Here is a 16,015-nt window from a genome sequence, read left to right on the forward strand (position 1 = left end):
TTCCAATAATTGTAATATCGTAAAATGTAAATAAAATATATACGTAAGATGGGAAATTATTCAGAATGTACGTAAAGCGGTCTTCAGAGTAGGAGTTTGGCACAGTTTCTGAGGGTCTGAAAATCCTGAATAGTAACCAATCTTATTGGGTTTTTAGAATCTAATAGATCATTTAGCCTTAATAATTCAATCCTACGTAAAATTTTTCTGAAAAAATCTTGTTTAAGGCTTAAGCTTGCATAAGATTCCACATCAATTGCGTAATACGCAAAAACGTAAACTGTTTACGTTATTCGTATAAGATCCTGAATTTTTTCCAATATCAGGCTAATAACTAAATGCAATAATCACATGATAATAATTTATATATGCTATTTGTAGGATAATGAACTGTATTTCAATTGTCTGTTATATCGTAAAAATTCATGATTTTCACGAATTCGTAAACAATTTGTAATAGAAAACTTTTCCATTTGAATGTTGTAAACTCAAAACTTCCTAAAAAGTTTATGATATTGATAATGTCATTCATTTTTTGCAATGCTCGTTGTATCATAAATTTGGAAACCATATTAAAATCGTAAATAATTCTTAAACGATTTGCAATTTTCGTAAAAGCATTAAACGTTTGCAATATTTATAAAATCGTGAAGTATTCACTATATTCGTGACATTTTACAAAATATCCCGAATATTTGCATTTATTTACGAATATTATTTCTTTAATCAGTAGATATGTCCCCCTTGATTTTTTGATGTTTGAATGATAAAAGCAATTTATAAGTGTACTTAAAGAGAGACCCTCTCTGCAAAATTTTCTTTGGCATTGAAAAGACATTGTACAATTTTGAAAATGACATAAAATTTTTATTCTCTGTCGAGTAATGCTTTAAAATACAATGTCACTGGTTTTGTACAATTTATATCAATATATATATTTTTAATAGAAAAAAATAATTATCAATAAATTAAGCAAAGTGTGAAAGAGAAAATAAAAAAGGAAACAATAAATCTACCTTCATAAATTTCACTTCCTTAGGAACGTAATAAAAAATTAAAAATGATAAAAAAAATCTGCTCAGAGCAATAAAAACTTCCTGTTTCTTTGTGTCATGATTTTTTTTTAAGTAGAAATTGTACAAATCAAATGATATTGTACCGTAAATAAACTTTTTTTTTGTTATTTTATACAATTAAATAAAAATTCTCTCTAATTTAAATAGTAATACAGTTTTACTTGTTTTTTTTATCACACAAAGATTCATCTCATTTTTGTTATTCCTTGTATTATAACTGAGTGTTTTTTTTCTCTTTTTCATGGCTGAAACACGTTTTTTTTTAGTCCAATATTTGGACGAATAAAATTGTAACTGGGATAGTTTTCTTTTTTTTGCAATCATTATCTAACGCTGGTTAAAATCTTTCAATCTATCTCTCATCAACAACAAAAAAATATCAGTTATTTTTTTTTCTTTTTCTCTACACCTTCCAAAGTAGCAAGTGATTTGTACTATCTTCCCTTCCGGCAATATCATTCATTGAATTAATATTTGAGTTACGGAAATCTTCGCATCCATCTCCTCCAGAAATCAACAAAATTGACGATTCCTTCTTATGCTTCGTTTGTGATCCTTTCCTGATTGTCGCAAGCCATTTAAAAAAATAAATCAACCGCAATTCAAAAAGGAAAAAAAAGTGTTTGACTTACCTGGAATTTGAATTTGAGCCACTGCCCTCAGAAGTCTCCACGCAAGTTAAGAATCTCACATGGCCCGTGTGTCCATGGGGCATTGGCACTGGATTAGTGTTCATCAGACTCCTGCCCGAGGCACTGCCTCCACCCTGAATCACCAGCAGAACTCCTGCACTTGTGCCAATGCAGATGAGATCCCGACACGCCAGCAACGCCGTAATCCTGAGGCAGGCGGCTTTGTGCTGTCGGATTATATCATCGCAATTTGAGAGCATTTTGCTAACGGGTCCGCTGACATTCACCTCCACCACAATCTCATACGTCTTGGAATGGAAACACTTGAGCACGGAAGAGTTCTGGATGGAAATCCAGACGCCATGCTGAGACACCACCATGTTGGTGATTGGCTTAGACTCACTCGAGATTTGCACTTCATTCTCCACCTAATAATTTGTTCAGATAAGAAACATTAGAAAGTGATATAACACCCATAAGATTTTTCAAAAATATCGTTTCATGAAGGGGAATTTTGAAAATATCTTACACTCAAAAAAATATAAGATATGGGGAAGGTAGGTCTATTTTGGACTGTAGGGCTACATTGAACGGGCACTCAATGGGTCAAGTCGTAGAGCACTCGCTCTATAATGCAAGTGTCCCGGGTTCGAATCCCCTTAAGGTCACCAGGAATTTTTCTGGCATTAAAAGTGTTCGAATTGCATCCAGTGAGCTTCACTGCACTTGATTCCACGTGGCATGTGACGCATGTGACTGACAATTTCATCCCAATAAGAAAAATAATAACACTGTGCAACAACCGTGATTTTGTCCCTGGGTTCTCATGCTATATTTTCTATTGCTAGGGTCAAGTGATTTACGAAATACTTATCATTTTGATTTCATTTTGTTTTTTCGCCTAGAATTTAGGCAAAACAGTTTTTGCCGTGTTTGGTACTTGGGTGCCTATATCTCCGATTCTGATGAACCGATTTATTTCTTAATATGGGAACTTTTGTTCTTCTTTAGATGCCCGATAATCCTTTGGACAGATAGAGTTCGTACAACTGACACCAGGGGCGCTGTAATCTCATATATGCCAGAAAACATGGAAAAATCGAAAATTTTAGCAACATTCATCAAAAATCCACAGCCAAAACCTATTTTTTCAACTATTTTTAATCAAACCTAAATTATTTCTATTTCTTTTGGCGTTAATTGAAGAACATTTTCCCAAATTTTTATTAAGATCGGTCAAAAATTGTGGCCTATAGAGATTCTTAAAATCACCTTTTCCATAATTTTTTTTCATCATTTTTGGCTTTTTAGCGACGCCTTCATGCATTCTCATGGTACAGCCAAACGTACTTTTCTACAGAAATTATGCCATATTTATCTAAAAGATGTATCACTGAATGCGAAATGACCATTTAAAATTATCCTTATAAGGATTTACCAGGGGTGAAATGATAACTTTGGTTCTCGCTAGTATCGATTCGACACTATCGAATCTCTAGTATCGTTAGATCCAAATGATGAGATGAAATGAGTGCCGGCTCTTCTCGCATTGTCGACTCATTATTGTGACACTTTGGGACAGTGCAACATAACCTCACTAGTTGCTTATTTTTATTTGCAAACAAGGTTTTTCCAATGATTTTAGTGATTTTAATTAAAAAAGATGACCCCAGAGAAACGTTTTTAAGAAAATTGTGATATACTGAGGGACTACAACTGTCATTTTGGACGAGGACTACAAAATTCCTGTTAGCCTCTGGTGTTTTACAGTTCACAAAGAGGAGCAAAAGATTCGAAGGAAGCAGACAAAACTATGGTGACCTTCGATAACTTTTTAGCTTTCGAGCTCCTGTTTGTGGCGTTCAATTTCACCACGAGGAATCCATGAAAAAATCCTAATCTACTTTCTGGACAGTCTCAAACGATGCAACTTCAATCACTTAGTAGTTGCTTCCACTCATAAGCATTTCCCGGTCCGTGTAGTGTAAAGACATTTTTGTAATTGAATATAATTAATAGAATAAAATATTTCGCATCCGATTTGGCCAATATTATTTCCATGTTACACCGTGTTTTACGATGGGCACAGAATAAATACTATTTATATTTTATATTAACATTAACAACATTTAATAAAGATAAATTAAAAGAGTGTAAAAAAGATTTTTACTGCCGAAAAAACCTTAAACTTTCAATAAAATTCACTTTGAGAGTACAAATCGACAGCTTCAGAGCTGTCGATAAATTAGTGGCGATAATTATCGACACTAGCGACAAAAAATGCAAGTTATCATCTCGATCGCCAATTAGATCGATGGGACAATTAGAGAGAATTATCATTTCACCCCAGGACTTCGATTCATATAATACGTATTACTTGAGATAAATTTCAAATTTTTAAGATTCATCAAGGGTTCTATTTACTTATGAAGCCGCTACTTGTCGCTATTCTGAAAAGGTTTTTTTCCTTCAAATTTAATCTACTTTCATGAAATACTAAGCTCATTTTGCCCAAAGTTGCCCGGGGACCCTTCCGAAGCGATTTTCTGAGACTATGTACACTCAGAATGAGGTTTATAGTACCTAGAAGCCAAGGGATTAAAGATAGAGACTTGGTACCTTCGGGGAACCCCCATAAACAGACCCAAGGATCGTTATCATGGACCTCACTTACGAGCACCCCCCACACCTACCCCGCCAAAACCATGTTTTTTTGCGATCCTTGTAAATGCGTCGTGATACTTTTTTTATTTTTGGCTATATTTTAGAAATTATTTAGGATTAGTATGTTTTAGAGACTATTTTAGGATTATATACGTACATTTAAATTACTCCTAATAACGTTTTTTTTAAAGTAGAAGTTTAGAAAGGCCCTAGAAATCGTATTTATTTACAGCATGGTCATGGTATCATATTTGGACTTGTCAAAAAGGTCTTGGAATTTGGAATCTGAAGCGGTTCCAATCGGTTATGAACCGGTAATGAGTCGATTCATAACCGATAAGTAATTTTTGTCTGAAAATCAGAGGGACAGATAATCCTAACCGACTTATAAACATCCATTCTTCATTATCTCTTTTAGTTTGGGCGCTTAGAATATATAATTTTTTTTTTGAAATTCTTTTTGCTTCTAAAATTCACATTTTAACTTTTTTTCAAATTTTTTAAATAAAATACACAAAGTACAACAACATAATCTTTCAGTAAAACATCGATTTATTTTAGTTAGAGAACTTTAAATTGGGAATGAATTTTCTTGCACAAATATTTTTTGTTGCTTTTTCTCTGACCTGTCACACAAAACTAGGGATAGCAACTACATGAAAAGTCATAATGAGTTCAAACTTTCAAAAGATGTTAGTAAGACTATTACTGAGGACACTATAGCACTTTTAAATAAATAAAAACTTTGTAATCGTAGTAAATGTGATTTTTGTGATGACCTTCTTAAGACGGTCTTACCTGATAGAGGGTTAAGATTACTTATTCGTAGTCTTTATATTTTGTCCACCTACATCAGACATAAGAAATTGCTTCGCTTTTTGTTAATTTTTGCTCTATACCTTTTGTTACTTTTTACCCCAAGTGACCATTTTTAATAAAAGGATTTCTGGAGATAAGAACCTTTGTGAAATTCTAAAATAGATAGCGGATTCGTATTCAATTAATCCAAATTATTTAGAAAATATTCATCAGTTCATCAATTTTGGAAAATAAGTAGGTAATAATTGTTATCTTCTGCAAGGAAAATATTTCAAAAATAGGGCTAAAAATTTCGATATTTTTTTATTTTCTAAATTCCTTGTTCAAATTCTAACAAACTTACGACATTGAAGAAGGTCTATAGAGGCTATCTATAGAAAAAAATTGAGCCGCTATCTTTTTTACCTTGGAAAATATTGAATTTTGAATTTTTCGATTTGTGACTTTTTGCCCCAGTCTCCCCTAGTGATTTAATATCAAGATTAAAATTTATTTTATTATTTATAATATAATCTGTTTCTTGTGAAAATCATATCGTGAAAACGGGTCCCAGGTTTTGAGAAATGCTCAAATTCGCGATTTAGATGCTGTACCTTGAAAGCCTTGAAAGAACTTTTGCATCATTTTTTTAATTTTTGACCTTAAAAAAATACCGTTTTTAGCAATGTTTCGACGGTATTTTCGTATATGGACATAATGTCTGCCTAGGCAACCCCTAAAAGATATTCGAAATATTGAGTTGAATTTCGGAGGTAAAGAATCGCATCAAGAACATAATTCTCAGCTGTCTAATTTAGTTTGACGCAATTTTTATCGCAAACTTCCACTAAAAATCGAATTTGCACTTATTCCGAGTTGCAAGCACTCCGACGTCAACTGTGAAGAATATCTCAGCTTCTCAGCTATCGTAGTATCTTCTGAGCTTTATCAATCACTGATTACTTTCTATTCTAATTAATTTGATATAATAGAAAGACCAACAACAAAAGCAAAATATTCTCAATTAATAAACGTCAAAGACAAAGTTCAGTAAATTTCTGTATGGCACGCGTCGTGGTGTACCGGAGTGAAGTGGGTTAGGGATGTGACCCATTGTCGGAAAGGTCCCAACCTCAGATATAACATACTAAAATTTTCTCAAAATCGGTAAATAAACACCAAAGATATAACCCTGTCAAGATAATTTCGATTATTTCTCGGGTCAAGGTACATCGAAGAACAAGTGCAATCCAGAAAGGTCTCGATCTCAGGTACTACGTATTAAAATTTTATTGAGAAACATCGTATCGGCTTTTCAGTTAAATCGTATGAAATTAGGGTTTTCTGAAGAGTTGTAGCATTTAACGAGACCTTTCCAGATTACGCACGATCATAAAAGTCTTACATTTAAAACTGGAGTTATGACCATTTTAAAATTTATATTTTGACCTCTTATAGCTCGGGTTAGGCTGGTCGGGGAAAGGAAGAACCAAGCTTTTTTCAGCTCTTATTACCAAGTTATAATATTCTAAAATTTAAAATCCATCCATGACACAGGAATCTTGACTAGAGGATGCTTTCCAGGGTTATTCATCCATGTTTTACTAAAATTTACATTAAACCTTATACTTCATGTGAGCTACTCATACCCGCTACGAAGTAAGTGAATTACGCGTGCTCTTATGATTTAACAGAGCAGGTGAATGAAAGGAAACGCTGCTGTACACATTCCGCTTATTCAAATGAGTTTCGCGAAGCAAATTTTGGATTCCTCGAACAATTTAGATTTAGATTCAGATTGAATCAATTGAAAAGGCTTTCTCCATATGAGTTACCTCTTATATGTAAATGAAAGAAAACAAAGTCAAAGTAGGGTAAGTGTGCCAAATTCCGGCCAGCTTGTAATTTCGGCCACATTTTTTGCTCCTCGAATTTCAATTAATTTTAAGTTTTTGCGTACTCTAGAAATAATACAATGCAAAAAATAACACAAAAAATCGATTAGACGAACAAGATGATTTGAAAAAGACATTCGAAGAATTCCGGAAGGGCAAGGAACTATGAAAATGAAAGTGGCCGAAATAGGCCACTAATGTTATGTCAAGATTTTTATTCATTTTAGAATGTATTAAGAATGAATTTAGAGAAAATAAAGACGATAGACTGTCTACAAGGTTCCAAGGAACACTCCTTACAAAAAAGTAACAAATAAATTCAATTTGTATTAAAAATATTACATTTCAAACTTGAGACTTTGGCGCGTGCATGCATCTATGCCGATATTTGGCACACTTAACCCTATAACTTTTTTAAAGAGATAATAAAAAAATGTCGATTTAATCTTTGCTATCCACATATAGTACTCGCACCGTCTATTTCTCGAACTTTTCGTCAAGTGGCGTTCCTACCTTTGAGATTTGACAACTCACTTCGCTCATTCCGCTGGGCATTTTCTTCTCTCTCCTACCTCAGCAAAGATTTAATGAATAAATCCGAATTTAAACTTTTCATATAGGGTTGCATTTTTCTCAAGTGTATTGAATTCAAAATATTCAAGTTCAATTTATTTTATTAATATTTTAGACTTACCTGATGTGTAGAAACATTGAAGATTTTTATAACTCCCTGTATAGAGCACCACAATTTACCATCAACATTGAGAAGTTTTGTGATGGGATTGGAAGCTGATCCAATTGTCAGTGTAACTGGATCTGACGTATTCCATCCAGCTGAAAAAAAATAAGAATCCCTCAACTAAAATCCAAATAAAATTATTTGCACAACTTACTTCCTAAATTCTCTCTGGTATAAATAATTAAATCTCCATTTGCAAGAGCAACATAGACCTTGTTGTTCATATAGAGAATATGATAGACAGCACTATTGTGCTGCATCTTAATCTTATTTCGTTTAATTCGAATGTTATCGGAGCAATTGTAGACATGAATACAGCCATCTTCTGTGCCCAGCCACATGGTGGATTGTGTAAAATCTCCACAATCAAAGGGCTGAAGATGATGCAGATCGGCCTTAACACTATGCCCGTGAATATTGCACTTGGCATCAGTTGTAAATTCCTTCTCAGACTCATTATCACTTGAACTGCTGGAATCGAGGTGGATATTGTTGAAAATAGCCGAAAGGGATTGCACTTTGAGTGATTTTGTACAATTCTCAAAGTTCTCCTCAAACGATGGGGTACTTTTTAATTGATTAGTCACACCGGCATTGCTATAAAAGGTATAAATGGCACCACAAAAAGAAAAAGATAGAGAAATCATTCACTTGACTTTGATCACAATGTGATAATAGAGAGAAAGATAATTGTATAGCTAGAAAAAAAGTAGATGGTAAGATAATTTGTGGTGTATTACCCTTTATCAGGTTGCCACTCAATTTCTGATGGTACCGAAGTCACACACAAAATTCTAGCATTGCACACACCATTGCAGCTCGTGACTGTTGGTTCAGCATTGAGACTGAGAACGCACACCTGACCGACATACCCGTCACTATTGCACACCCACACATCATTCTGCGCCCCCAACGTTGAAGCGGCGCACGTAAATTGTAGACCAGCACGGGTCTTGCGGATGGGAATTGATGAGATGAACTCTGGCATTGGGATCGTTTCTAAATTCGATGCTACACCAAAAACAGAAAATCTTCAATAAATTCACTTCTCTTCAAGATTCTTCTACTAAAAAAAAACCCACCAAATTTCTGTTTTGCCTCCCTAAAGGCCTGTTCCCAAATACTTCTGCGTTCTGGATTAACAAATTGAATAGACATATGCTGACCACCCTCAGATCCAGTCGAATTTCCACCCACAGTGAATTCCAGCACGCTCAATTGACCATCATTGAGTTGCTTTTCACTCAATTGCTTCTCCAGATCCTTCTCTAACTCCCTAGCAGCATCCTCAAGATGCTGATGGGGACAACGAAGAGTAATTACTGCAGCCAGAATATGATGAAGCTTCTTAGAGTCCTCCATCAAATACTCAATCTCCTTAATACTTTTGCGACTATTGTCATCTTTGGCTGCAGAATAACCCAGAAAAATAATGCTTCTTTTAAGGGGGATAGTTTGAAAATATCAGCCATAATAACCGAATTTTAGAATGTCACTTATTTCTAATCATTAATGAATAAGTCCTAATGATTTTAGGAGATTTAACAAAGTTTAGCATTAACTTTATCATGTTAAATCAATTTTTTGTTTCTAAATTTTACATTGTTAGACAATTGAACTGCAAAACTTTGCATTTTTTATTTGAAAACGAAAAACTTATTGATGTAAACGAAAGTCAGAAAATACAAAAGAAATTATAACGTCTATCAAACTTTCGATATAACCATTTTTAGGATGGACTATAGGTCTGAGTCGAGCGATAAACGCCTCACATACTGGCCAAACATAAGTCTCCCCTCCGGAATGCAAGCCCATTCATGACGAAAGGCTGCCTTCAACGCCTTCAACGTATTGATACTCTGATACTCCCTCCGTTCCGAAATAAGTCGTACGTTTGGGGAAAAACTAAGGGTTAAGGAATGGTTTCAGAGAATGTTTTTGTTATTTGCAAATATCTTTTGGATAATATGGGGATCTTACGACGATGGTAAGTTGAGGAATCCATGTTGAAGTTGTTCATTTTTCGCGTTTTCTTCAAAGAGCTCCGTTAGATAGTTAATTACTAAAAAAAGGCCTGTGATTAACATTACAGCTTAGAATTTGTTGTAAATTTTTAGTATGCGCAAGTAGAACTCAACAGTTATTACCGATATGATATTTTTTATTGCTCAAATTTTGAAAAATAAGCAATAAAAAGAACATTCTTTTTTATGTCTATGAATATCTGGGTGCTAAGTGGTTTGAGATAGGGACTTGAGACTTTCGGCGGACCCCCCCATAAGATTACCCCGCCCCTCCCCTTCCCATGAAAAAATCGCACGACATGTTTTCGACCGATACCAATAGTTTTGGATTGGAAGGGGAGGGGTGGGGGTGAAATGAGGGACATATTAATTTTAATTGTATTTTTTAATGCAAACATTTTCGACTACGGGACAGAGAAATCAAGTGAATTTACATCCACTGACGAAACATTTGTTTTTAGCCAGTTTCGGTTTGTACGCGATCTGTGTAACGACGCTAAGTTTGTTGGAACATCCACTCTCTCTCACTAAAATATTTGCATGCCCACAGTTTTAGTTTAGAGCTCCTTCTATAAGACAATTTCTAATGAAAAATTTGCATTATTTTAGATACCATGATCCAAAAGCACCATTATCCAGCTACGATCTGTTATTAAGGCAAACAAACCTATTATTAACTGTTCTAGGCTGCCTAACTTCTGGTTGTTATTCGAATGCAAAAATTGCAGTACAAATCTTAATACAAATTGCTCAATTGTATTTTTTCCTATAAAAAGATGATAATCGAAAACTGACTAAAGTCACACAATGCCTTCGTTTTAACGAGCAAATTTTATTTTTGCAAAATATAGCGCAAATACGCTAACAAATCCGAGTGACATTGTAGCCAAAGTACTCTTCATAAAAAATCACAAATGCTCTTATTGGCCTTGTTCTTCCTGGTAAGGTAGAAATTAAAAAAAAAAGGGTGGCAAAACGTTCCAGGCGTTGCGAAATGCTCGAACTCGAGTTTTAGATGCTAGGGTGAAAGGAACGTCTGTTCGACAGGGAACCCCTATTGACACTCTCATCAAAATATTGAAATTTATTTAATATAAATTGTTTATATCTAGTGAAATTCATATAATCTGACCTGCTTTCCTTTAACCTACCCTTTTCTAGAACTGTTCTGCGAATTTAAGAAGGTTTTAAAAAGGTTTAAGCAATTTCAATTGTCGACGTGGAGAAATTTCAAGATTCTTATGAAAAAGTGTAAGAAAGAAGCTTTTACAAAAATAATTTTTTTCTATTTTTTTTTTAATAAAATGAACGTATATCTGTTGCATAACAGTCAAAAAATAACTAAATTTTAATTTAATACACAATTTGCATCAATTTATTTTAATTAAAATGAATTTAATTACAGTGTCAATAAACCGAGACAAAATCGTCAATTTCAACGTCTATTGACAGGTACAGATTGCCGACTTTTGTATCAGCTTGATAGATGAAAAAGAATAAGAAGAATGAATAAAAGTAAACAAAGTTGCTGCATTTTTGTGAAAGAAATAGTGAAATTACTAACAAGTGTTTGTGCGCAAAAAAGACTAAGAATGTTTGTTGGTGAGTTGCCACTGGTGATATTTTTATAGTAGAACTTCCTTCAGCTCTAGCACTGCAGAAATCTAATGCGTGACAAAAATTTCGACTGCACCAGAGATGCCCCAATGGAAAGAGTATTGTCTATAAGCTGTTGAGAGAGAATTCTTAAGGAGAGTGTCAAGTTTTATAAATCTAAAAGCTGCCCATTGCATCCTGTAAGGAATACAATGTAAGATTATGAGGATAGAGAAGTTTATCATCACGAGAATGGCTGCTGTGAAGGGACATAAAATTTACAGAAATCTCTGTGAGGAAGAGTTTCTTACGGAAGGACGGGGCATTCTGGATGGAGATTTAATAGATTCCCTGGTTGGCAGTCCCCCAGATGGAGTCATCCAGTGCAATAGGGAAATTTTCAGCCAAAATCTCAATCAAAGGTGTAAAGAAAAAGTGTCCAATAGGTGTTCAAATTTCGTGTGTCAATAGATACCGAAAGTGTCAATAGATATGGCATTTAGTCGTGATCTTAAAAAATACAGTTTTTTTTAGTTTTTCAAACATTTTGAGAAAAGTGAATGATACTGAACGGTAGTCAAATTAATAAGTTGATATAAGTTAATATTTAAACACAAAAAAATTTAATACAATAGAAGATATCAGTCAGGAAAGTTACGAAAGTTCTTAAAGTGTCAATAGACGTTCCTTTGACCCTATACCTCAAAAGTATTTTCGCATCATTTACCGGGTTCCAGAATAGTTTTAAAAGTAATAGAACTGATTTTCAGATAAAAAATTAGTTATCGGCTATAAATCTATATATCGGAGGGGTGGGGGAAAATGAGGGGCATGTCAAAGATCCTTGGATCAACTTATGGGGGGGGGGGGTCCTTCTTAGGTTTAAAGTCGCTATCTCTAACCGTTTGGCCTCTAGAGCTGGCGACAGTCGGACGGACAGACGGACAAACAGCGTGACGTCAAAAAACTCGAGACTTCACATTTCTAAAATTCTACCAAAAAGGACAGATAATCCTAACCGGTTTATGTAAGTGAGATTCTTAACGTGTGCTAACTCTAAATGAATGCAAATTCAATTTAGAGCTAAAGTTGGGGGACGCTATTCAGTTATTTTGAATCAAATTCGTGAAATTATACAAATTATGTATTTAAAATTTAAACCAAAATATCAAGGATTTGGATGGACTGACAGAAAAGTGATATATGGGTGAAATATAGACCAGAATGTTCTCTATAATTTTGCCGAAGAAATTGATCTCATCGAATACTCAGAAGCTGAGATAATCGAGGTTGTTTGTTTCTGAATTTGTTTTTTCGACCAGAGCGCCCCTAGTGTTCATTTGATAAACTTCAACTATATGAAAGAATTGTTGTATTTTATGAGACTTTCGATTTAGAACCCTATTTTAAGTGTCTTGGTGGAGTAGAGGCAGTCAAATTGGCATCTGAGTGATTTCAAAGCGTTATTATGGGAAAAGTCAATGTTTTCACACTTAACTCTTTCGCGTCATTAGGGTCATATATGACCCGGGGAAAAAACAATTTCTTTTGACTATTTACATTAATTGAAATCTATCGGTTTGTGCACGACATCATAATAGAAGGATGTAAGATTCTTGGCTAATTTTCTCAAGACTCCAGATATTCAGGAAAAGAAAATATTTGAGATCCAAAATCACGAATTTCGAACTTTATGAAATGACTTTTCTTTTTCAAAATTTTTTATATTCATATATTTTTTTCAGCAAAAAGTTCTTTAGAAATACAAAATAGAATATCCAAAGATTGTATATTGCATATTTTGATATAATAAACTACTTTCAATTTTCCAGAAAAGCCGTGTAGAATTTTCCGGGTCATATATGACCCTATAGTCCCCAAGGGTAACAGTGTTTTCGTCCCAAACCTGCAGCGAAATGTAGTTGGGACATTGTTTTTCTTTGTGAAATGCAGGTGGGACATCTTGCTCCTGGACATTTCATCTTATATCTGATGAATTATAACATATTTTACAATATTTTAGAGTATTCTGCAAGCGTCTCATGTTGTGCAATTGTATTGTGTGTGAATAAATATGTGGATAAGTTTATTTTTGAGAAATACCACTCAAAATATTGTGACAGTGACTGTTCAAGGGATTACCAGGAAGATTCCTTGAACACCAGGAGTACAGTGTTCATCACAACAATCCAATTTGCCATGGTTTTGGCCAAATTAGTAACTTCAAGCAAAAAAAAAACTCTTAAAAAGCCCGTGATATAGATTTTGAAAATGGTAAATACACTTCCCTTGAGGACAACAGGGTCATATATGACCCGGGGGTTTTCCGAGTTTTCACGCAATGGAAAATTTTTTTCCTCTCTGAACTATTATATTTGAGCATAAAGCATTAGGAAAAACTCAATTTTGCATGAATTCATCTGCTGAATAAAAGTGGGACGCGAAAGAGTTAAACGGCAAAATCGGGTAGATAGCGTAGTCTGAGCGGAAAACGATGTATGGACGAAATGTAGACACATGTCCTCTACAATTATGTCGAGATAATTGAGGTTATGTGATGTAGAAATTGGTTTTTCGACTGTGGCGCCCCTAGTGTCAGTCACACGAAGTTCAAATGTTCTAGAAAGTTGTAGCATTTTGAGAGATCTTGAGCCCTCACTCGTCAAAATCGGTCAAATAGAAGTGGAGCTATGGCGTTTTGAATTTTGTGAATTTTGACCCCTTATAGCTCGGGTCAGGTGTTATAGATCGACTGAAGTATTTTTTTTTGTTTGATAGGTATAATCTGCGGCTACAACATATTAAAATTTCAGTCCGATGCACAAAGAAATTTTTGAGTTATTTAACTTATAAAATTAAAAACATCTTCTTTTTGATAAAGGCGCCCCTAACGGTAGTTTTATGAACTTGCGATGTTAGAAGGGGAAGTGGAATTTCACGAGAGCTTTCCAAAAAGCCCCCATTTTTTTAAATTCTGACAATTAGAACCGGAGTTATGGCAATTTTAAGAATTTTTTTTGGACCCTTATAGCTCGGGTCATGGGGGTCAGGGGACCTTAAGTTTGGTATTGATCGAAAGCCCTAAGGCCCAGCTATAACATACTAAAATTTGAGCCCGATCGATGCCATAGGGGCGGAGCCACTGAGAAAAGAAAAAATGGGGGTATTCAAAATGGCGGAAGGAGGGGTGGGGGGTCAATGCACCATGTTGCAATTTTCACCCGATACATAACCTTTGCCGAAAACCACAAGTCGATATCTTTCTTAGTTTGGGAGCTATTAAGCTCCAAAGAGCGGCCGGACGGACAGACGGACGGACGGACGGGAACGGTTTTTAGCCATCCATATATTCGTGATCAGAAAGAGGCCAAACACATTCTGGCAAAGTTTGGGGCCGATCGGAAGACATAAGATTTTGTTAGGATTATTAGGTGAGATTGTTAAGAATCTCACCTAATAAGGAAGTAAAAAGTCAGTGAAAAGTGTAATAATTCATGGAATTGTCGAAATAATGAAATCGATGATAAAATGGCTAGAAAACAAGGTTTATGTCATTCTTATTTTTTTGTACAAATTCTATTTCCTTTCAACGTGTTATTTGAGCTTTAAAATTTAACACAAAGTTTAGTTACTGGTTTATAACCAGCCAGACTTCATAAGGATTCAAACACCTCTGAAAAGAACACAAATTTACCCTAAATTTGTTAAAATGTGCACTCACAAGGGGCTTTTATCTTCGATTTAAAAAAAAATCCTTAGAATGAATGAATAAATAGACCTATAGCAATAACTTCAAGTTAAATACATATAATAACAAAATTACTTATCATTTTATCAATTTTTCTTAAGTTTATCATAAAATTAATTATCCGTAATTGAAGTCATAATTATAGACTTTTAAAATGTAAAAATCGTTTTGTAGATAATACGGAAAAGAATTTATATGAACGTTGAAGTGATTTTTAAGCCACTTAATCTTAATGACATTTATAATAATAATAGAGCAATTATTGTAAAAGGAAATTCAACATATAGGTATGTTTATTGCGGAGCTTTTTCTGTAAAACACATTATAGAATAAAACATAATAATTTTTATAAGCCTTTTTATAAGCCCTAAAATAGATAATATGTAAAAAGTCTAGATAAGCTTATAACAGCTAAAATTCTGTACAGGCGTTCTCAGTGTGCTTTTATCTTGGATAGTTTCCATCTCGGAAAATTCGATTGTGAGCTAGATTTTGGAAGTAAAGAAACGCGTTGATCAAATTTAAGTTTAGGGTTGAAATGGTTAAAACTGGAATTTACTGGCAGTTTTTCGGAATTTCTTGGATTTACGAGAAATTATCCTGTCTTAAGAAATACCTAGAAAATTAGCGATCTATTCTATACGTAATACGGCATGATTTGATTTTTTTTTCAAAAGCAAATTTTCAAAGTGCGATATATTGATAATAGTTTAATTGATCAACAAGTATTTGAGACAATAATATTTAAAGTAAGCAATAAGCATGTTTTGAAATAAACTATAAAATCGCTTTAAAACTGACTTTAACTGACTAACAGAGAGTGTTAAAAAAATTATAGGTTAT

At 34.1% G+C, this 16,015-nt stretch overlaps 1 protein-coding gene across 2 annotated transcripts in view; it reads right to left on the reverse strand.

Annotated features, from left to right (window-relative positions):
• Positions 1 to 845: 845 nt before the first annotated feature.
• The window catches only part of LOC129805412 (rho guanine nucleotide exchange factor 17), a 44,284-nt gene continuing 29,114 nt past the window's right edge, over positions 846 to 16,015 (reverse strand). For both annotated transcript variants that reach the window (XM_055853296.1, XM_055853297.1), the window contains exons 9-14: positions 8,887 to 9,213; positions 8,545 to 8,815; positions 7,959 to 8,401; positions 7,760 to 7,899; positions 1,709 to 2,136; positions 846 to 1,636 (exon numbers count right to left, since the gene is read on the reverse strand). In XM_055853296.1, coding sequence (XP_055709271.1) covers positions 1,480 to 1,636; positions 1,709 to 2,136; positions 7,760 to 7,899; positions 7,959 to 8,401; positions 8,545 to 8,815; positions 8,887 to 9,213 — 1,766 coding nt within the window. In that variant the 3' untranslated portion in view covers positions 846 to 1,479. The remainder of the gene's footprint in view (positions 1,637 to 1,708; positions 2,137 to 7,759; positions 7,900 to 7,958; positions 8,402 to 8,544; positions 8,816 to 8,886; positions 9,214 to 16,015) is intronic.

This window comes from Phlebotomus papatasi, chromosome 3, assembly GCF_024763615.1.
Source record: "Phlebotomus papatasi isolate M1 chromosome 3, Ppap_2.1, whole genome shotgun sequence".
NCBI lineage: Eukaryota > Metazoa > Arthropoda > Insecta > Diptera > Psychodidae > Phlebotomus > Phlebotomus papatasi.